Source organism: Chaetura pelagica, unplaced genomic scaffold (assembly GCF_000747805.2).
Source record: "Chaetura pelagica isolate M959 unplaced genomic scaffold, ChaPel_1.0 scaffold85, whole genome shotgun sequence".
NCBI lineage: Eukaryota > Metazoa > Chordata > Aves > Apodiformes > Apodidae > Chaetura > Chaetura pelagica.
In genome coordinates this window covers 274,985-299,046 of record NW_009953505.1, presented here as the reverse complement: position 1 = coordinate 299,046, position 24,062 = coordinate 274,985, and the positions used below count along the sequence as shown (strand labels likewise).

Sequence of the window (24,062 nt, the reverse complement as noted above, 5' to 3'; positions counted from 1 at the left end):
TAAAATTGCAATTTTCATAGTGAAATTTGTCATTTATTTATAACACTTTCATTTTAATTTTTTTTTAATTGCTTATGTGTGGTGGAGCAGTGGAGGGGATTGTTTTTGCATCCAGCTGAATTTTATCTGGTGATTTAGAAAAGGAAGAAAAAAGCCCAGTGAGCACTTCTAAGCACTTGTTCTCATAATCTTCCCCTCACCAAAATCTGACAGTAGTACTAAAATAATTGTATACTATCTAACAATTTTTTTCTTCCAGAAATTTAGGGGGTTAACAGGGTACTACATTTAATAATTTCAAATCCAACTTTAAGGAAGACAATCCAACACTCACTACTGCTTATAAAATACACTTTTACAGTGTGAGAGTCTTTTCCAACCAGAACAAAACTTTGATTCTGTAATACTAGGGGAATAAATAGCTCAAACCAGATTCTTTAGATCAAAAAGTAACAGCTGATACATAGTCTATACAGCCGACGTGTTTAGAGAAGACCTCAAATAAAAAGTGACATTCTCAGGTCTGTGAAACTTGCTGCTTGATGTTGATATCCAAGCAACAAGAAAGTGTCTATATTTTTTTCTTGGCTATCAGTTCAGATAACCATAGAGGAGGTCAGAGAGCCAAATCTCTGTAAAAACCTTCATCAACTGCAGATAAATAACTAGCAAGCTCAACTCATCCAATATTTGTAAGGCTCCATCATAAATGCTCAAGGGCTGAGCCCAGTGGACAGAAGTGGAGGTAAGTGATCTGACTCTGTTTGCTACTTTACTGAGTTTCAGAAAGCCCAGATTTCTCTGCTGCTTCATACTGGTCTCATTATTTCTAGACCTTACTTTGCTATTTTGTAATTACTAGAAAATCAGTATTAAATGTAATTAATCTCTCACTTCTTTATGTTAATTCCATTTAGTTAAAGGCCAACTGTAATTGCCTCTGCTGACAAAAGTCAATTCAGAGGTGAATGTTTGTATCACAATCTGGGTTATGCAGGCAGTCTGAATCTCTAATTTTTGAGCTTGACAGTTGAACTCAATGAACAGTGCAAGTAATGCTGAGCTTATCTGACATTTTAGAAAACACTGAGCTGGGAGAGCTCTCTAAATGGTATCAGTGGGTCAAGCCAGTATCCTGGACTGCCCCAAACACACACAGTGCTGCTTAATGATGTACATTAGACACTGGTAAGCTGAGTCAGGCTCTCCTGAACTCACTCAGTACACTGTTGTGTGACCACAGACAAATAAAACCAATAATATTTTATCTGGAAGGGGTACGGAAAGTAAATCAGCTGTTGTGATATACTGAACAGAGAGGACCCAACTTGTCCTGTTGTGCCCTGCCTTCAACATTAATGTTAACGATTAAAAAAACCAAAGGAGTCACCTTCAATTAGATCATGTGTTGACACCTTCTGAGTGACATCAGAGATATGAATGTCCTATACTATTCTGAAGAGACCCCTGTGAATTGCCTGTGGATCATCTCTTTGGATGTACCAGGACAGTCAACAGTAATAATGCAGGTTAGGCTTTCAAACAGAGAGCTCTGTGAAGAATGATATCCCTTAAATTATAGAAATACAAAATGAAACAGTAACACAAAGAATTGAGCAATGCAACTAAAAACTACTGAAAACTAAAAATAATCTTGTGCTGGCATTCAACTCTCATTTGTGTAGCACAATAAATAAACTCCCAGCGCTGCATCTCACAGCAGCATATGGGTGGGACAAGAGAAGAATGCAGTTGTACACAAAAACATAACAAGAGGGTAAAGAACTACCATTTCAGAGAAATCTGACCTTGAGTTCACAGTAAAAATTCTTCTCGAGCATTTACTTAGTTTCTGTGCTACACATTCACAATAGCAGTACAAAAAGGTCTCTCCAATAGCTCTGTTCTTCTTCTGAGGTTGTTTGAGTACAGCACGAGCACAACCTCAGCTGTAACATCAAAGAAAGATTTTTTCATACCCATTTAACCTTACAAATGGAAAAATTTCGAGGAAATGTTATGAGTGCTAATACAAGATGCAAAATGCTTCAAAACTAACATATTTATGTAGACAGACAGACTGTTATGAACCATCTCTTTAATTTACTACTGCAGCCTTTATGGATCTCTCAGAGATTTTGATCAAAGCAGTCACTGATAACCACTTAAGACTACAGGATCAGACTGAAAATAGCTCTCCTAGACTAACAGTTCATTCCAACATCTTTTTCTCAATATATCTGATTTCCTGGGCTGACTACTGAACCCTTGTATAGACAACCTGTGCTGTTTCTCTAACACAGATGTCACACCTAACACCAGAGGACTGGCTTAAATCACCAACTGGAGCACTTCCACCATGGGAAAATCTCTGGGCAATATGAAGATGAATTACTCTGGTAATAAGAATCATTGCACTGCATCAGCTGTGTAAAGTGGAAAGGGAAACCAGAGACAGAAAGAGAATATGCCTAAAGCACATTGACTTCTTTCAGTTTTCATACAGAAGCCACTTCAGGGCCACCGCGCCCATAACAGCTGTTTGAACCCAGTGTGCAGTTCTGAGTTAACTGAAGATGCAACCTAACATAAATGCAGACACCAGAAGATAAACAGAACTCCAGATGGTAAGGCTGTGCAATAGCAGCAAGAGCTACACCCTAATACGCACATAGTCAGTCTTAAAACTCCATGTCTAAATCACCTCCTCTGAAGCAAATAATTTAGCAGAACTCACTAGAACATTAATGCGGATGGCATCAAGTCTGTTTGAATACAAATGTCTGTTTTCAGTCCAGCCTTCAAAATACAGTGATAAACTCAAATAAACATGAGAAAGTATTGCTTCCACAGCCACTTACTTTTGCTGCTCCTATTTGCTCTTTGCGAAACTTCTCCAGCGGTGCTATTAGCACATCATTAGCATTCTGGATCTGCAAAGTTAAACATAAAGTATATCTTTTAAAGTATTTGCAAAAAGTGGAGTTATTGTAACTCTACCAATGTGCAAGACTGAAAAAATGCATGTTCATAACCTTCCAGCAGGAGTATATGGGTAGGAGTAAATAATTATGTCCTCTTTATGTAAAACATACAACATGCGTTCACTGGTCTATTATGGAACATTTCCATTAATAATCCAAGCAATTTAAATGAACAATGTAGTAAGTTTATCTGCAACACAGAGAAGGGTTTTCTGGTATTCCAATTCTATTTCTTGCATCTTGCCTAAAACCAGAATAGAAAATGAAAACTTCCAGGAACATGTTTTGGCAGAACAGAAAAGATAAACATAGTAGTACTGACAGCACTGGCTAAAAAAGCCTGTGTTTACAGAATTTGAATACTTGACAGCTGAATCTTCTGGCTATCTCTTTGGATTATATACCTAATTATACTGAACAGAGGCGAGTAAGACAGACAACCCTAAAAATAAAAATGGATCATTTACAAAATACTGTAGATTGGATTTTTTCACTTTTCCAGTTTTTAAACTAATTTAAGATGTCCTGCAGCTATTTTTATCAATTTAACCTAAACCACAGTTCCTAATGAATCACAGTTTTCCCCTTTTGGCCTTTGTTTATTTAGTTTAAATCCAGTCCTGGGAACCCCTCTCTGAAGATCATTCCCAGTAGCAACCACTCAAACTGGTCCCCCATCATTTGGCCTGGAAACACATATGCAGCAGAAGACAAATGCCAGCCATGCCATCGTGCCACTCACTAAAAAAAGGCACAACTTCACCATATGCCTTTTAGGGGCAGGCAGAATCATGAACTAAATTAATTTTCATGCTGAAAAATTTTAAGAAACTGCCAACCCATCAGAAATAAAGCGTAACATAACAATATTTTATTATTCTAACTACAGGCAAAATTTTAGGTTTTCTGCATGAATAGCTTTTTTTCTCCTCTCCAGTCCAGTCTTTACCATACTCATCACATTCCACATTTGGTCTTTGGCAGGTTTAGAGGTCTGGGCAAAGCCAACATGTATCTAAGCCAAATGTGAATGAATACAGCTCTTGTGAGTCTTCCATAACAATAATTGATAAGTTACACTGTCAGTTGAGCACGAAAACTTCCCAAAAGTCTGTAATAAGAAACATATAGAATAAACCCATTGAAACACAAACACATTTTCTTTCCTCCCAAACCTAACATTGCAATTCGAAAGACCACAGAATCACCACATTTCTCTCAGAAGGGCAGAGTTTCAGGAAAAGCAGAGACTCTCTCCAACATCCTAATGTAACAAAGTCCAAGACAGAAAAGGCAACACTTGACATGCTTGATGATGCAGTGATCAAAATGGGCTACACTTAAAAATCAGGTACCAATAAGAAGCTGGGTATTTTCAATGCATTTGAGATACTCCATCAGTCTGCCTGATACAGACTACAAAGCTATACGCTGTTCTCCAGGTGGACACTTCCCCAAAATATATAGACTTTTAGGCAACATCTAGCAATCTGAGACTCAACACTTTCTACAAGGCACAGTGCATGCACTGAAAAGGTAATTTCTATCCTAAGAATCACTAAGCAAAGCAGATTAAAATGAACAGGGGTACAAAACTGTTAAGTGACTTGCCCTCAAGCAGCACTGCATACATCACGAGGTAGCAGCTGGAAGTTTCGGTAGGTTACAGAGCATGTAACAAGGCGTTTGGCACACAGAGAAAACATGAAGGCTTGCTGGAGTCACTGGTACAGAAGTCTGGATGCGTATTTTCTTTCTTCTTCATGTACAACATGTTTTTTTCACTGCCTTTTAGAGTCATTGTTATATACAGCAAGAATATGTTAAATATGCTGCAGGTTAATTAAAAGAGATATTAATGTTACTGAAAAATATACTATTGATATCAGTAATTGCTGCTAGTCCTGTTGATAGCGATTGTCAGTCAAACTAACTCCATGTGGAGCTGAATTTGGCTTTTTCCTTCACTCAACACTACCACATTAAGGCAGTCCACACCACACCAGGAGACCTCACTTCATATACTGTCCTCTTGACAGCCTTAACAGACTGAAACACAACTCCTACCAGTCTCATTCAACGCTGCTGCAAAGTAAATGAAGTATCTTGCTTCAAACATTGTGGAAGAACATATTCATAGGAGGCATATGGCACGGAGAGGAGTCCTCTGGGAATTAAGTGGCTTTGCTGGGCTGATTCACAATGTTATTCACTCTCACAATTATATATGCAAGTAGGAATGGATAGCGTGTATCAAAAAGCTAAATAAAAGGTGTCAAACACTTCATCTAGACAGAGTCTGTGCCTCTGAAAATCTGCTGAGCCACATGAATGGAACATGAGGCAACCTCACTCCTGGACTGAAAGCTTTTTCTGACAAGAGCCTTGATATGGCAGTTCACATACCAGCAAAACCAGGAGCCAAGCAAATAATGAGGTTTTGCTTTGGGGAAGGAGAACACAACAGCAAAGTGCTAGAGAGAATCCCAACGAATGCATTTCAACAGCTGGTATTACAAGATGCAAAACGCTCTGCTGTGAAAACACTCCCAATGATTTACACCAGGCTGTGCCCTGCTTTTGGAAACTGAAAAGTATAGAGAAAGAATTATTTTTGTCTTACACATGCATTTATTAATTTCCTTTCATTGCCCATTCTTATCACTGCAATTACTTTACAGTTTCCTTGCTAAGTGTTACAAATCAGCATTCGGCCCTTTCCTGAACCTCTCCCTTCCCGACCTGGGAATTTAATCCTCCCACAACCATTTCTATAGAAATCTGATTGCTTTAGAAAATCTGAAATTTTCACTGTGTGGTCCTAATAGAGTAACTTTCTTCCTGCCAAGTTGATGATCCCTCTCCTACTCAGTTTCTGTGCTAGGTTGGAATCACAGACACTTGGAACAGGCAAACAACATCCAAAAGACAGTAATGGATTCTGTAAATGGCAATTTCAGAAATCCATGTTGTGTTTAAAATACAGATCTTATCCTTAAAAGCTTATTCAGATTAGTCACACCTTTAGAGAAATTACACTTTCTTGATCCAACAATTATTCAGTGCCACATGGTTCCAGCTCCCAGCATGGCTAATACGTGGCAGTCAATCAAATAACGTGATCACTTCTCTTGTTTGGCAAAAGCACCAGTGTTCCTCCAGAAAAAGAATGCAGAAAGAAAATAAAAAGAATCATGCAGTTTTGTGTTAGTCTAATAAGTTTTAATTAAATGCTAGACAAGCATTAGGCAGACATAAGAAGAAAATATTGCTTTGACAATTGAGAGCTGTATTAGGTCTAGTAAAAAAGAACTTAAAGAACTTAATGGACTTTTTAACTTTAGTATGTATAACACCCTCTATTTAGCATAATGGATAAAATAATACTAAAATAAAGACCACAAAAATTACACTGAATTTGCAAAAATATACTTGAAAAAATAAACATTTTAAAAATTGAAAATATTTTTCCTAAGCTAGCTTTGACAAATTATGAGGCCATTCTCTGTTTGCATAACTGCAACATTTCGCTGCACTCTCACAGCCTTTGAGCCAATGTGTTGAAACACCTTAATTTGTCTTTTCTGATTCATGATTTTCCAACTTTACAACCCACCTTCCTTCCAGAAGTTAGCTGTAAAATTGAATTAATGTACCAGTAATGAGATTAAAATGTTGTTTTCACGCACCACAGAGAAACTCCACATCTATATTTGAATACATTTTTGGCTAGCAATTTGTTAAACCTTTCTTTTTTGCTAGAAGTTTCAGTCATCAATAAAATAAAAAGAACGAACATCACCTAACATATCTTTGTGAGAATCATAATCATTAGACTACGTTGAAAAGGGAAGAACATTTTTTTTAACATATCAGAATATTTCCATTTCTAGATTTTCATAAATTTAAGTCAATGTTAATTTTTCTAATGAGTTTTCCAATTAGTTTTTCAGCTCTGAAAGTGAACATGCATTATTCTTCTTCATCTTCTTTTACTTAGGCAGGACCAGTGGAAATAAACTGAAATTCATCTAAAATAGTGATGATTAAATTTCATTATTAAATACTAACAATATAAACACAGAGAATTTAAGTCCTGAAGCACTTTACAAGCTTTGAGCTTCACCTGGTTATCTACACTGTTGAACTGAAGTGGCAAGAACAGTTAATACTGTTTTGGGTGTTATATTTTCACTTGTAGAGCTAAGGACTAAGTAGGTCTCAGAGAGAATAAATTTAAAAGGATTCAGAATTTTCAGAAGACAGCAACAATATCAAGGCACTTTTGTATTGATGGAGTTAGGAATTCAATCAAGCTTATCTGAATTACAGGAAAATTCTTTAACTATAAAAAATTTTTGGTTTATACATTGTATCTGTATTTGCTCCAAATCTGTTACGAGTACTTTCCACTGCAACACAGTTATCACACTTGCATATGGAAAAGAACTCATTTCCCTGAAGTACTGAATTACTTCTGAATTCCAAATGCTGACAAACACCAATTTGTTTCTTGTTGGTGTAAGACTTCTAGAAAATACCAATTAAATTAATTCCATGAAGGCAACAAATCTCATAGCTAATATATTCATAGTAGTGCATTTCTCATGTAGAAATAGATTGCTCTGCTAGACAAAGAGAAATAATTTAATTTTAAATCCTTCTCCCAATTTGTAAAAAGTCCTAACATCTGATCTGTTAGACAAAAAACACTTCTTTCAGTCTGTGGCCTGTATCAACACTTCCTAATCAATACAACTTGAAATACAACAGCAGAAACTAAATACAGACAACTAGGCATTTGTGTAGCTTTGTTATGTATAAGGTCTACACCCTACAAAGAATATAAGTATGTCATGTTAAAGCATTAATCATGTATTTAAGTCTTCAGTTTCTATTTTAAAAGTTTGAAAGTGTAAATATTACCTAAAGTTAAAAAGAATATCAGTGCCTCTAATTATGTGACCTCAGTAGGACAAATATTTTTATAGCTTTGTACTGAAAACACTACCGAGAAAAATCACATACTTATAAAACAAAAAATTAATATATTTGAAGTTTATCTTAATCACTCTCATATTAAAAAAAATATATATCTCAAGCAATAGACAACCTTGTGTTAATTTTCTAAAATTTCGCTACCAATATCAGTGATTTCTGCAGAGTTTAAATTCAGATGATGTTAAAGCAGGTTCAGAAGATTACAAAGTTTTAAATACAGTCTAGTAATAGCATAGTTTGGCCACTTCCATGTACAATGTATAAGGCAATATTCAGTTTCTTAGCTAAAATTTAGTGCTGTATCAAAAGATCTTAATGCATTATCATGAGAGGATGCTTATAAATCACATGCCATTCAGGACTGGGAGGAGTTACATATAGCCGAATGAAACTTTTTTTGAGTTAAGTTAGAGGCAACTGCTACTAGAAAGCACACAATCTCATTTATGCAGAACTAAATTTGATCCTGAAAAGCAGGTAATTGTGACATTTTAGGATCTGAGACAGTTTAGGATACTTTTGATGGCATTTTGACAATACCATATCCTCATCAAAACCAGATTCTCCTGAAAAGCTCAAATCTTTCTGGCACACAAAAACTTAAGGTAGGGACTGCAGGAGAGTGATCCTAACATAATCAGAGCTCTCCACTGCCATAGTCAGGTTTCCCTTAACTTCACACATGCAGAGCTCTTTTGCCGAAGGCACTGGCTCACCACTCTACAGTTTATTTCACTGATATATTTAAATCCCACAACAATTAGACAAGCATTCAATCTGACTTGCTGTCCTTTCTGTGACTCGATGCTTATTCATGGTGACACTGCAAGAATTGAAAAGAAACAAAACAAAAATAAAATAAATTCCAAGAGGCACGTGCTGTTGAATGAGAGACTGAAGAAGAAGCATAATCAAGATTTAAAAGTTATTTTTTAAATCAGAGGTCAAGTTGGGTTAAACCCTTCAGTTCAAGCAAGCTAGTGCAGAAATTTATATTATTGTGCTTATTGCAACAGTGCATCTTTCACAAACATCAGGGTAATGATAATGCTCTTTAATATAAGAAGTTCCTGCACGTTTTCATTGTTTTTTTCACTACTTCTTGTGAACAACATTGTTCTCCTTTTCCAGCCAGAGTAAGATCCTTCACAAAATTAGCAGCCTACCACTGTGGTGTTAACTCTGCTTTTTCCTCCACCAGTCTCCAGTACAGGTAAGCTACAAGGCAAGTTAGGTACAGAGTATCACATCAACTGTAACTGAGACAAGTACTAGCAGAAAAAAATTATTCCCAAGTTGAGAAGGAAAAGAAACATTTATTCATTCTTGAAAGCATGATGAGCAGCAGGACTGTACTTGTACCATTTTGTGTGCTAATGGAACAAAGAAAAGTCATGGACCTTGCTGAGGGAAGCCAAGTCAAGGATTACTCCCAGGACTACACTTGAAGGAGATAAAGAAATAAAAATGAAATAAAAAATAAATAAAATCAAAGAACAAACAGTCCCACACATGCTAACGTATTTGGTAAACAAAGTATAAAAACAAGCAAAGCTTTCAGAGAGTACTGTGACTTTGTGATTGCTAACCAGATGTGAGCTTGCATGATAAGCTGGGGAGAACATCAGATACCAGGAGGTCCTCTTGGGCTCTCTTTCCCATTTGGTACTTTCCTTTTTCCTCCCCAAGTTATCAGGCAAGGAAGAAAATGTTACAGCTTGCAATCAATACATTTTGTGAGCTCAATGGCAGGAATGAGTGAGTACATATGATCTTAGAAGCACTCCATCATACTATATTCTTTTCTTACCCCTATTTTTAAACTAAGCACAACATGCAATTTAAAAGAATTAAGCTTCAAATACTTTCATTACATCAGTACATTAATCATTAAAAACGTGTTTATATAAATCATATTCTATTCATTTAAACATAACAGTGTCCAAGTTGAGGCATATGCTTTCTGAGTGGTATTCTCAAGCTCCTAAATGAGATGAAGATCACCTCTGCTCTCTCAGATGAGGGTACAACTCAACAAGTATCTATCAAATACAGCCCAACCATGCTCAAGCATATTGCCTTTTTTGTAGTATCTCCATCTCTATGCCAAACTACATCATTTATGTAGTTCAGTGCTCAAAGATCCCAAGGTCCAGTACAACCTTTCATAAAAAGAGTAATTTCATTCTCCTGGAAAGAATGGAGGCACCAATATCCTCCATGTGTACAGCGACTGTGGAGCAGAAGCTCTATTCTTCCTCCCTCATGCTGAAAACTTGAACCCTTGAGATCACACTGTTCTAACACTAGTTAATTTTCTATGGGGTCAAGTAACAACAGAGAAATATTAAATTTAAGGACTGGTATTAAAGAGAACAGAGAAAGAAAAAACAAATCAGTCCATGCACTGCCAACAGAAAGATCTGACAGAACATTACCAGCTCAGTAACGATACCAGGACAAGGAGTCTCAAGAACTTACCAGGCTATGAAGTCAGTCACTCAACATTAGATATCCACAGTCCCTGCACTTGATACAGTCACTTAAGTTTCCCTTCCTATTCAGTAGGGAGAAATAAGTGCATAATTCCCGTGATCTGACACTTTTTAGACAAGATGCATCACATAATGCAATTGCCAGGTTCTCTGCCATCAAACTTAAGTTTGCTTTTGTACTTCCATTAAGAAAATTCTGAGTAATGTATAAAGCCTAAATGCGATGTTATTTAGATGTTTCTAAAAGCAAGTAAATGAATGTTTGGGCCACAGAGCCAGAATTCTGCCCTCACTCAGGGATATTGAAAACCCATTTAAAGTTCAGTGGCGTAACCCTAAGAAATCTGGGACTGGGCAGAAGAGTCCCTTTTCATTCAGGAGAAAGCAGCTGGATTCAACAGAGACAGCATAAACATTAAAGACATTACAGGATTCACTAATCATTACCGTGAAGGTTAACTTCACAGTCCAAAGTTACCCTCACAAAGGTGTATGGAACTCCTAACATGTACCCAATTAGCTGAATTACAAATGCAATCATATTCCCAAACTGAAGAATAAATGACCAAAGTACTACAGCGAAAGAAATAGTGAAACAAATGTCTTGCTTCCAATTTTAAAGGAAAGAAACAGTCAAATACATTTTAACTCTAAAGGGAGGCTAAATAAGGAATATCTAAGTTAAATTTTATTATATTAGGTGTTACAGAATATGGTTTATTCTTACATGCAAAACGAAACAGTATTTTTTAACCTAGATTTCCTTTGAATTAATTTATAGCACAGTTATTACAGTTATCACCAACTGATATTATATATGTGGAGTGCTGAAACAGGTACATTCAAAACTGCTCATATGATCTAGGTTTCTTTGCCTGTTAAAATCCAAACCTCCAACTCCCTATCAGTTCCCTTTAAGACGGTACTTTGTTCAAAAATAAGCATTCTGCCCTACATCACAGGGTCCCATGGCAGCATGCTGCCTTTCTGTCATGAATGGCTATTAAGATACCAGATTCACCAGTTCACACTGGAACACAGCAGCTAACTGATGTCTGAAAGAGACAGCTTCATCACTTAAGTTGTATATGGAAACAAACAGAAAAAAACAGATCTTCAGAAATCAGAAGCTCCCACCATATGACCTTATTCACTTAACAATGTTCCAGAAAAATGTGAACATCATTATGCTACCTAAAGGCAAGGTCTTACAGAAGTAGAGGACAAGTTCCCAATGGAATTAACAGAACTATACACGAAGTAACAGGTCCTACAAATTACTTCATGCATCTTATGATTACTTTTCTTCAGAAGTTGTTAAATCCCCTCATTACACAACCATAACAGACAATACTTTATGACTGCCAAACCAGACTGTGATGTTAGTTATGCATTGCTCAGTGAATTACAAGACACATAAGGGAAAAAATGCACTTAGATGAGAATACTTGTACCTTGAAGTCATGGCAAGTTTAAGATACATCTCAACAGTTCTTGTTTTGCATGACAAGGCAGATTATTTCTGGCAGAACTTATCATCGCAGAAAAAAGGGTGAAGTTAACCACAAAGTGTCCATATATTAAAAGTTTTTAAGGATGGAAAAATGTTGTTTGGCATATTCTATTATCTACATGTTCGTTTAGTATTCCTTTTAATGCTGTTTCCCTTTAACTATCTTGTTCACTCAATGTATTTATTGCCTGTGTTTTCTCTGGAGGGAAAAGCTAAATATTCATTCCATCTGTTTTAAATTCCACATTTGAGAATTTGCAGTAAGCTTAAAACATTTTTGTTGCCTTATAAATATTTAAATAGAAAATATAATTATATTTATATTCCCAGAATTGTTATTTTACAGTAGTTAAGTTATAATGTTTGTATGCTAATCTGTTTTGGTCATAAACACAAGATTCTTGGACATTGTCAGGTCACTAATACTTCAAGCACAACTTTAAACAGCAGCAAGAAGCAGATACTCAATTCCCACTGTTTGCATGTGGAACAGAAATTGCATTTATTATAATCACGTTCTACTCAATGGTCTGGTTTCACAAACCAAATTTACTGTTAAAGATGTGTCAATATCTGATGCTCAAACTGTCCTGCTGAGCTGATAAAGTGCAGTAGATACATACTATCAGTCACTGCAACTAGCAAGCAGTAAAGTCAAGGCTACAAACCTGTCACATACCCAGTGAAAAAAATGCTTCTTATAACATGTAGTGGCAATGAGATGTCTAATACATTTTATGGAGAGCCTTAAAAATTATTTACACCATATAATGCAATGCCATCTGTGTACAGAAAGTAGATTTGTTTTTGGAGGAATATTACACCCCTTTCAAGCACTGTGAACTGCTGTAAGATGTAAAATAGTTAAAATAAAGGTGCTACAAACACCTTTATGTTACCTCTATTTTACCTCTTCAAGATGCACAAAACAAAGTCTTATGAAAATGGACTACGGAAAACAGTCATATTCCTTCTATATATGCACACATTATGTATAAATGTCTGTATGTATCAAGTCAGATATTCTTATTTTCTTATAAAACTTTGTTTTATTGCAACTCTTAAAAGACTGTAAGATTTAATTTTCTTTTCAGATAGCTGACTGAAGAGGTAGGTTAAGTGAAATACCTCAAATACGTGACCCAAATAAGGTCAGACCATATCTTTTCCTGCTACTATCCTATTCAACAGTATTTTATAAAATCAGATTACAATAGGAATACCACATGATACTAACCTCTAAAAATGTCTTTAAGATTTTACTACAGACTTTAAAAATATATTTACTCTATGAACAATTCAAGTTGTTATCAACTACAAATAATTAAAATACAAATAAACAGTTTTCAAGAAAGGCAATACAATTCATTTTACAATATAAAAAAGGAAATGAAATGGAGAAATCAAAACCAGCAGTTTTCTAAGCAATAAAAATGAGACTGTACTACTAGTGACTAAAGGTCTCAAAGGTTTGTATTAAGACAAAAAAACCCAGCTGAATTAAAGGGCATGGCTAGTTTTACGAACATTAATAAACACACACTAGTTACATGTGTTAAATTGAAGGAAATCCAATCGTAGACTTGCATTTGCAGAATGAGTACGTAATCTCCTCTCCCACTCACAGTATGGAAACTGGCAAAGGAGTCTAGTGTTTGTTGAAACATTAGATACTCCCCAGAAGAAACATCTGCAGACAAAGGGGGCCCAAACAAATTCAGATAGGTTATGCTTTATCATGTAGTTGAAGTGGTAGGGTAAAAAATTCCAGTTACCATCATATGAAAAGGATTAATTTTAAATTTTGACTTCTTCCCTACATCTTCATTTATTTCTCCTCTTCTCCCCTTGGCAGCCTGAATAAAATAATAATTAATTTAAAAATTGCACAGGTCTTCTCATGTGTCAATGCTCTATTCCAAATGTCAAACACTATCCCAAGCATTACAAGTACTGAATAAAGATGTAAACACTGGCATGTTGTTAATTAGGCTTCATGGGGAAATTAGGATGCAAAGAAACATATCAAGGGAATTGCTCAGACATGGGTTTTAACAATGCTGTTACTGCCCTCCCACAATAACTTGTAACAAAATTGACTTTGTTCCTCTCACAGTAAGCCTTGCCAAGAAAGGGATTTGAATAAAAGGCCCTCATTAGCAATAAAAGTTTGGAGGGTGGAAGTGCTGCTTGAACTCTGCATTGCTGAAGTATAAGCAGGGAAAAGCACTTTGCTGAATTTCTGTGCGAGCCAGCCCCTGCCCTACCATGTCAGCCACTGCTCCCAGGTTCTTAAGCAGCAACAGAAAAATAAACTTGCAGCATCCATGCACTGATATGAAACCTGAGGATGTCAGCCTTCTCTACAATTGTGGAGTTCAGAGTGGCTATTCAGACATTCTCAACTCCTATCTAGGCTCTATAATTTGCTCTGGGAGATGACATGCAAAGGCTGATAGAATTATGCACTGAGTATTGATGCTCAAACCTTTTTTACGTGGTCTCTTTGTTACCTTCTGAGCAAAATTTAAGGTATTGATGATTCTTGAGTGTAGTGGTTACGGGTAGGAAAGTATCTAAGAGTTATTCAGGGTTGCTCAGAAATCTCCCTGCAGGTGTTTAGAGGACTACTACCTTAGCAACAGCGTAAAATATTTGTTTAGTTACTGACAGCACCACTGAACCAATCAGAAAAGGAAGCATGTCATGTCTCCTTCAAGCAACCTGTGGATCAACAGAATTGTAAACTAAATTCCTGTAACACTACATTTATTAAGCCATCTTTAATTCAGGTTCTGAGGCCACAGCTGTATATCTAAGATAGGGCACACCGAGATCCATTTTAGGAAACACACATTATAGGACATTCTAAGAACTGAGTTTTACATAAACAAGAAAAGCTCTAAACCTGTCAGTAACCTTTAACAGCCAGTGAGTTCATACAGCACTACTCTTCTAACTAATGTAGCTTCTGTTGTGTGATAAAGGCAAAAAAGCAGAACTCAAGATTCGTAGCATTCAAAAAGTAACACCGAACCTAGGACGTATGAACTCATGGTGAAAATACCAAATGTGCCTAGGGAGTGCTTAGAGAGGGACTCATGATCACTCCTGCAGCTCAGCTACAAAGAGTTAAGATCAGGAATCTGAAGGGCAAGATGTTTAAATCTGTGTCTAATTAATGTGGAGGAAGGACTGATGTTGCTACATAAAATTCATAAATGGGAGAGAACACTTCAAAACAGTTTCTGGCCAATAAGGAGGTAAAGTATATTCATGGTCAGACTCTAAGACATGTTGATCCACTAGAAAATTCTCCTATGAATACGTTTCAGAAAATTCCTGTTCTAGGTACTGATAATAGAAGTTTTATGAAGCATTGAAGTGTCTCATTTTCAGTGTACTCACAAATCAGAAGCCAAAAGGCATGAACTGGTTCTTTTTCACTTACTTCCTTGATTTGGGGTTTTAAATAGACTGACTTACCATAACACAATGTTAAACATTACCAAATACATTTTCCTGAACAGGCAGTGAAGGACCCTTCTCCCAGGTAAATAATGAGAGGAAACAGCCTGAAGTTGTGCCAGGGGAGGTTTAAACTAGATATTATGAAGAATTTCTTTACCTTAAGAGTAGTCAGGCACTGGAACAGGCTCCCAGGGAGTTGGTTAAGTCACCAAACCTGGAGGTAATAAACATGTAGACGTGGCACTTCTGGACATGCGCTAGTGGGCATGGTGGTTTTTTCTGGGTTGATGTTGGACTTGGTGGTCTTAAAGAGGTCTTTTCCAACTGTGACAATTCTCTGATTCTGTGACTCTGCAGTTCTGGGCACACTTACACCCAGAGACTTCACCAAAAGTGCAACAGCAGTGAGTGGAAACTACAAAGAACCCGGTTCCTTATGAAAACCTGAACACTACACACACTGAACATTGTAAAGTAAGAGTCAAATGCAGAAAGCATTGTATATTAAAGTTCCCACCCCTCATAATTTTTAACTTATGTGAAAAATATTCACACCAACACCTTACAGGAGTTTTCAACAGATTAACAGAAGTTAATGGCTAATAAGTAAAAAAGGAAAGGGGGAAAAACCCAACTGAATTATCCCTCGTAACTGATTGTGAAAGCCCACTAATGGATAATATACTGCAACAAGTTTGCTGCACACATCTGGGTCTCCATTTTGGTATCTCCCGTGATTTCATTCACCTCTTCTCAGGATATGCTAGTGATTCTTTTTCCCTAAGCACTCTTTCACATAACAAAGACCACCTTCTCCTTCACTGCACAAGGACCCAGTCAAAAAGAACTTCTCATTTCTTTGTGTCCCGTATTCCTGTTTTCCTTTGAGGTGGCAAGCGCTCAGTGAGGTTTTTGTTGCTACTGTCACTTACAACATGAGCTGGAAACTCCATAGCTCCTTTCTGCCTTAGTCTTGCTGCTTAGTTGTGTCAGCAAAAGTATCTTCTACATAGATGGGACCATTTTATGACTACCTTGTGTTAAAGAAAAAAACCCCACAAAACGAACAAAAAAACTCAGTTTGCTTTTCTCTTTTTTTTTTTTTTTCTTTAGCAAACCTCTGAAAATATTTAGAAGACAGACATAAATCAGCAATAGATACAGCCTAGGAGATGCCATTTCTTTCTAGGGCTTAGTTCAAAAAACAAAGTAATTGCAAGCACAACCACAACAAAGGAAAAACAGTTCAGCTGTGTACTTACAAGCTTACTTATTTATTTTTTATCATTGCCATTAATAATACAAACAGTGCATGTCTCTTGACTAGGCTGAGAGTTCAAATCATGAAAGCAAAAGAGGACAAGTACACCATTTCAGAGAGCCACCAGTAAAAAACAAAAAACAAAACCCAAAAAAACTTTTCTGTTTTTTCCTCCCTTTATGACTTTCCTAGCAAACAAAAATTTCAGTTTGAGTATTTACATTACATATTATCACGGGGGAAACAGCTACATAAACACAGGAAACAGCATAATTGGAGTACAGAATTAATTAAGAAAAAACAGATCCAGAATTCAAGTTTACCTGTGTTTCACAATATCATTAATGATACATTATTCTTCTGAGTACTTTGATAAATTTAGATACTTTGCTATGTTACAAGTATCTTCCAGGTCTTAAATTTTTATCACAAGAAAAGTAGTTCTTCCCATGAAGAAGAAGTAGAGCACAACAGAAACAAACCTCCTTGTACTGGGTGGGAATCTTCAACATAAGTGAAGGAATCTCCTTTTTTTGACGGAGAGTTTGTGTGGCTTTTTTCTTTTTACTTTTTAAAAAAATTCAACACGTTAACAGTTACATAAATTATCTAATTAAGATAAATTTTAGCAAATAAGCAACGAGATTCACTTTGAATTTTAAACCTATCTATTTTAAACTTTCCCAGACACTTTCATTCTGGCTGTTAGACCAACTTAAGAGTCAACCTAAATCAGTTCCGTATGTTTATTACTTTGTCTCTTTGCTTTTCCAAATCCTGGTCTGTAAATTTTGCAGCCAGGCCTGTTTCCCTCACTGTGCAGATGTCAACAAAACTTCTCCAGAGTGGAGTGAACGCACCCGAAGAGGCCTCCTTGTGAGGTCTGTTACAATGTAAAGGGAAAGTTGGAAATCAGTAAGGGAATAAACACTTAACTAATCAAAGTAAGAACTTTCTGATTTACTACGAAAACTAAACCCAATGTTTTCTAATTAGCACACATTATCCCTTAAGGGATGTTGAGCTGTCAGATCCACCACAGCATTTATTTTTAAAAGTTTAATTTGTCACAATTCCTGAAACTGACTTTAAATACGCTTTCCTCAGAAAACCATAAAGGCAGAGTGTGAGTGCCTTCTTCCTAAACAGAAGCTGGAGACCTTAAGGCAGACAGACAAGCTGCTCTTTAGCAACAGACTTCTAGAAGAGATCAAGTGTGTGAGTGCTTGAATGTTACAAGCAACTTCATCTGAGTCCAAAACAAGAAAAAATAACCCAAAATTTTAACTAAAACAAACAAAAATGCTCTATGGAAGCTGAACAATGAGGGATGAAAATGTTGGCAGAGATGTTCATTAGAGCTAGGACTATTTTTTCTAATTTTACAAATTGCCAGAAATTACTATATACGACTTAGTTAATTTTATTTTGTTTAAATAAACAAACAAAAAATGGTCAGCTACAGAAGTCTCCATAGAAATTTAGTCTCCTATATACTAAAATCAACCTATTTAGAACCTCACATAAAATAGTATTGGGAAAATGTCATGGTTAATAAAGTTACTCTTAAATTCAACTGAAAAAGCAGATACTCATTAGAGGTTGTCCCCTCTTCCCTACAATCCCTCCCTCAAAAAAGGAGAGCAAGTTGTTTTAAGAAATAAATGTTATTCTTAGCCCATTACCATGAGGGCATCTTTGAAATAAATTACTAAACAATACTTAACAATCTTATTAACCATGGTTCAGCCTGAGAAGGATGCATGATCACTGAGTAATACAAAATACTTACTCTGTACCTACATTACATTTTCCAACACTTTGCTTATTATCAGTTTGTGCCTTAGGCACTTCTGTTTTCCTTGGCAAAGTATTCCACAGCGTAGCTCACCCTGAGGAAGTTTTTCTGACATTCAGCCTAAATTCTCTTCCAATTTATTCCTGTCAGATGATTGCCTCTTACTAGCTAGATGATGTAAGCACCATACACACTTCCCACACAAAAAGAACCCCTCAAAAGTTCTGGTAATAATTAAAAATCCCTCTTTTCAGGAGCCCATGTAGAAAAAAAACCAAATGAAACCATCTGAAAAAAACCTACCAGATCCTGAGCTCACTCTTTCATCAGCTCATTGCTTTTACACTCAACAGGTTCTGAAAATAACTAAATAATAGTATGAGTATAAATACACAAACACAGAAGCAGGTAAAACTACACATACATTATGTATGTATATCCTTAGGTACCTACAATGTTTTGAACAATTATTCAAACTCCATTCATGTTTACAGTAGTATTTTATCTAGAACACTAAATAGACTGCTTTTCTTGTGTTTGTTGTTTTTGTGTTTTTTTTCTGAGCATAGAGAAAAGCTGTGTAGGCCTATGAAGTCATCAATAAACTCAGTTTTCCCCTGCTGCCTTCTTAATTATTTTGCAGCTCCCATTCATTGAGCCCTGTTCAAAATACAGAGTGATAGCTTGACAGGCAACGTGAACAGTTCAAAATGGAAGTGGTCTTAACTATTAGAACCCCAGACAATTACTTCTGTGTGAGGCAAAAATGCTTTATGAGTGGCTAAGTGGTGAAACTAAGCAACTACATATGCACCAATTTTTAGCAGTCACATAAGGAGCCTGCTGCTCTTAGTGAGGCTGGGAACAGCTTAAGCAGTCAGGTAGGGTTCTACTGGTAGTACAGCTGGCCCTGCAGTCACTATTTGTGACCAACCTGTGCTACCTTACAATATTAAAATGAATTTTCATCTTCACAGATGCTGCAGGTCTGCACGGATCAATTTCAGCAACTGCAAAAGTGAGGTGAATAGCTACTAACCTTGACTATCTGTTACGATTAGGAATCACTTTCCACTGTATTGTGCAGCTGCTGTGAAATGAAACACTGAGAAAGGCAAGTCTGATAGCTAAATACTTTGTTTCTGTGCCATGTCTGGTTCTTCATACAAGAGCCACGGCAGTATTCAAACGATCCAATATTCAATATCTCTCCAGTATCAACATGACTGACCCCTTAACAGCATTATTTAAAAAATAAATAAATAAATAAAATAAATAAGAAAAAGCTGGTGCTGCAGAAACAAGCTATGCTAAGACATGAATGTAATTGGAAGTTGTGTTTTGTTTTAACAACTACTTCATGAATGAATATATCCAGGCATAAAGCCAAAGTCAGCCGAGCTGTTTGTAATGGTACTATGCCCAGGAACTGCTAACTCTGAGACTGGAAGTACATATCCTCTCCGGAGACAAAAGCATGTTATGAACGTTGATGATACCTTCTGAAGAAATGTAGGTTAGCCATACATTTGAAATATTCAGATATAAACAAGCTTTTCTAGGCACAGGATTAATAGAAAATCTTTCTGTATGTCCTTGCTATTGACAACATTAACTTTGTGTGTGCAGTACTCCAGTATCCCAATTGAAATTTGAAGAATAAATTAGAAAAGTGCAGTGTAGCTGCTCAGGCTAATTCCTTACAACCACAGGAAAAGGTCATGATGTTCCTTTAAAAAACAGGCATAATGATAAATAAGCTAATTTCAAAATGCAATATGTAAAATTATAGAAAAAAATCAAATCAACTTCATACTGTGAAATACATTTTTATAGCCACATACGTATGAAGCTTTACTGAGAGTTTACACGGTAAAACATTCAGAGATTATTTACACCTCAAATTCTACACAAAAATTATAACTTAGATGGTTGTAGCAATGTCAGCGGTGAAGGTGAAGTGGTGAACGAGCATGCTGGGAACAGCACACAAAATTAAGAAAGGGATGCAGTACAAAGGATGACACATCAGGACAAGATATTCAGAGCAAAAAGGCTAGAAGTACTATTAGATACATGTTTCTTGCTCTTTTTTTCAGTTCTCATGCAAGTATGACAAACAACATAAACCAATTTAGAAAGCTCTCATTTAGCTTGTAAAAAGATACCAGCATAATGTAAGAGCCAGCATAGGGAAGTAAAAGGTCTAGCACACTTTGTAAGCGAGCGGGTTCACTTGAATAAATGTACTGGAGGAAGTGGTGGGACAAAAATGGGAGTCACGTAAAGATTACTTTAAACATGACACATCACTCTGGACCTGGTAATAGGTGGATGAACCATATTAATTAACTCAGAAAAGGAATGCAGACCTCTGTGTTTAATAAATAGTCTTTTGCTGAAGGACAGGTATCCAAAGCAGCAGCTCTCATAGTATTCTAATCTTTAAATTTACCATACTCTGTGGCCCCATGATCAGAGTGTTTCTGCAGGACTGTGCAACACAGCTTCTAGATTTCTGCTATAATTTCCTTATAGCACCAGAAAAAAAACCTCTTTCCTTGACCACAACTAGTTGTAACAGCAGGGCTGCACCAAAAGTTGCACCAAGAGCTAGATTTGCAGGCATTTCTTTTGGTGGCCATGCCAGCTTCAGCAGCATTTGCTGATCTTGTATTGCTTCTTCATGCTCTGACTTCTTCCTTTGTCCCAAACTGTTGTTGTGCTGAAATAGTCTGTGTTTTATTTTGCTTTTAGCCAGGTCAGTTTTCTGAACTGAGTACATAATATACTGGCACTGCTGCCAAAGTAATAGACAAAACAGTTAATCTGTTTCAGTCCAAGTTCAAAATAAAAGCACTTGCTCCAGGAGATGCATTTAACAAAGTTTGTCAAAGTAACAATAATTTGAGCTTCTACAGGCATTTGAAAATAATAATAAAAAGAAATCTAAGTGTTCTGCAAAGCTTAAAACAACATCCTAGTAAGAACACTTCAAATAAAACATCTTTGTGTGTAGCTACAGGTCCATGCAGATTACACAGGTTCCCAAAGGGAGAATACTGAGCTGCCTTGACTTTAAAAAACATCATTTACTTGCTTTCTGGTGAAAAGGTGGTTGTTCTTTTTGTTGGTGTTTGATGATCTTAAATAAACACTCCTTTTTTTCTACATACCCTTTGACACATAAAGTGCTTGTGTCGATTTTAATTTGTAATCACATTTCACAGAATCACACAGAATTACAGACAATCACCAAGGCTGGAAAAGACCTTTATGATCAAGTCCAGCCTATGACCAACACCACCACATGGGCTAGATCATGGCACTAAGTGCCACATCCAGCCTTTCCTTGAACACATCCAGGGAAGTCCATTCCAATGTCTAATCACCCTCTCAGTGAGGAAGTGCTTCCTAATATCCAACCTAAACCTCCCCTGGAGCAGCTTGAGGCCATGCCTTCTTATCTTGTTGCTAGATGCCTGGAAACAGAGCCCAGCCCCCACCTGACTCATTCCAGTCATATTACTCACTGAATGCCTCTCAAAAGAACCTTGGGAAGTTCCTGTCCTGTAATGCAAGATCACATGCATGAAACACAAGGAACATGAAACGAGTATATTAAATTTATATATGAAACCAGTATATGAAACTTTCCATCTAACCCCTTATTTTGAACTTTTACTGAATGGATGATTTCATATCTCTCTCTTCAAAACTGGGACTGGCAAACATTAGAATTTTGTGAATTTTCCCTCCTAACTGAAAAATGCTGCAAACGGAACCAGAAATTTTCAGAAGTTTGGCCACGAGTTACTGTTTTACTGACTGGTTTTCCATAATCACTTGTTACTCTTGTTGCAGACACTGCTGGTTAGTCAATTAAGAACTGCAAGGAATGCTGGCTGAGGCACCCAGCCAGCTCACCAGGGCACTGTAAAGATAATGGGACTGTGTACAGCACACTGTTAAATCTTTTAACATCTTTTTACCTCTTTAAAATGCTTCACAGACCAAAGATTAAAGATTCCCTGTGATCTTTTTAAATTGTAATAAAGAGCAATCATCCCAGCACCTTCCTAGTCAGATCCACAGGGAGGAAAAGGCTAATAAAAGCACCCTGAATACATAAAGAAGGAGTAACTGTAACAGTTAAATGAATCAACTACATTAATTACACTGTACTACCGGTGTAACATACATTATTTTTTAAAAATCCATTTATGTTCTTCATTCCCACTCTCTGCATAAAACTGAAAAGCAAATACTATAAGCAAATACTAATTAACAAAGCCTTCTTACTAAGGCTTTGCATACTGTTTGTATTAGGTGCTACAGGTACATGAATGTTAAGAAGTACTGTAAACAAGGACCAGAGCTAGCAAAGCTCCTTATGTCCACTCCCCTTTCCCTTCCTCTTGAACACTCATCCCAGGTCCTGCTCACAGTCCCTTGGCCCCATTAAGATAGAGAAGTGCTCCCAGTTTGATGTCAGCTATCCAGTTGACGTAAAACGGCAGAGATGACAAATCTAAACGTTCACACCTCTGACAAAAAATGACAGGAGCATAACTATGTCACAATTCAACTCTATAACAACTATCTTGGAAAACAGCAAAGAATGTCTCTAAAAATGGTCAGATTGCTCTCTTCCTCCACTGGTAAGTTCATAAGGCAACAGAATTATCTAGGACCAAACGGGGAAAGGACGGTGCAAAAGGCTTTGTGTATGGTTCTATGGTTCTTCACTGTAGACATTCATATCAATAAGAAACAATTCACATTTTCAAAGAAAAAAGAAAATAGCAGCAAGACACACACTGCAAAACATAAACAGTAAGTTCTCTGTTACTTCATCATCATCATCATAATCAAATTCTTGAGCAAATTCTGTATTAATGGCATTATTTGGTCATAGCAAAATTATTCCAGAAGTACTTTCTGCAAATTTAAAGAAAGTAGAGACCTATTATTTTAAATTCCAGATGTCAACAGACGGGCAGTGAGATGGATATGAGAGGGACTAGTAGCAACTAGCTTCTAATGAGATCAGTTTCATATTTTAAATATTATCATAACTAAATGTCATAGGATGCCTTTGGATTGGTTTTGTTTTTGTTTTTTTCATTTTCACAAAAATTATGGAACAAATTATTTTAAAGAATTAAAATTATTAGAGAAGTTAGAACTATACTTTAAACAAATTAGGAATGTGTGTAAAACTGAAAACAGTAAGTGCTCCATATGCATTCCTAGACATTATTATTTGAGAAAATCATGGAAGCTGATGTGGTGTCATCTAAAAGAGCCAGCTAATGCTCTGTACTAAAAGCACCCCAGCTTGTGTAACCTTGGATACATTTTTCCCACAGATGAAAACAGTTCATGCATACATACAGATGTCAGAAGTTAAACTACATTAATGATAACAGAACATGAGTTGTTTACTCTTATTACTCTGTTGTGGGTTGTTTTTTTAATTGAACACAAATGCTACAAAACATTCATGGAACACCTATATTTTTCTATTGAGCGGTTC

General features: G+C 36.4%; 1 protein-coding gene across 1 annotated transcript in view; it reads right to left on the bottom strand.

Annotated features, from left to right (window-relative positions):
• Window positions 1-24,062, bottom strand: part of ARHGAP42 (Rho GTPase activating protein 42) — a 116,589-nt gene that overhangs the window by 63,657 nt on the left and 28,870 nt on the right. Inside the window, exon 4 of the mRNA XM_009999413.1 lies at window positions 2,862-2,933. Coding sequence (XP_009997715.1) covers window positions 2,862-2,933 — 72 coding nt within the window. The remainder of the gene's footprint in view (window positions 1-2,861; window positions 2,934-24,062) is intronic.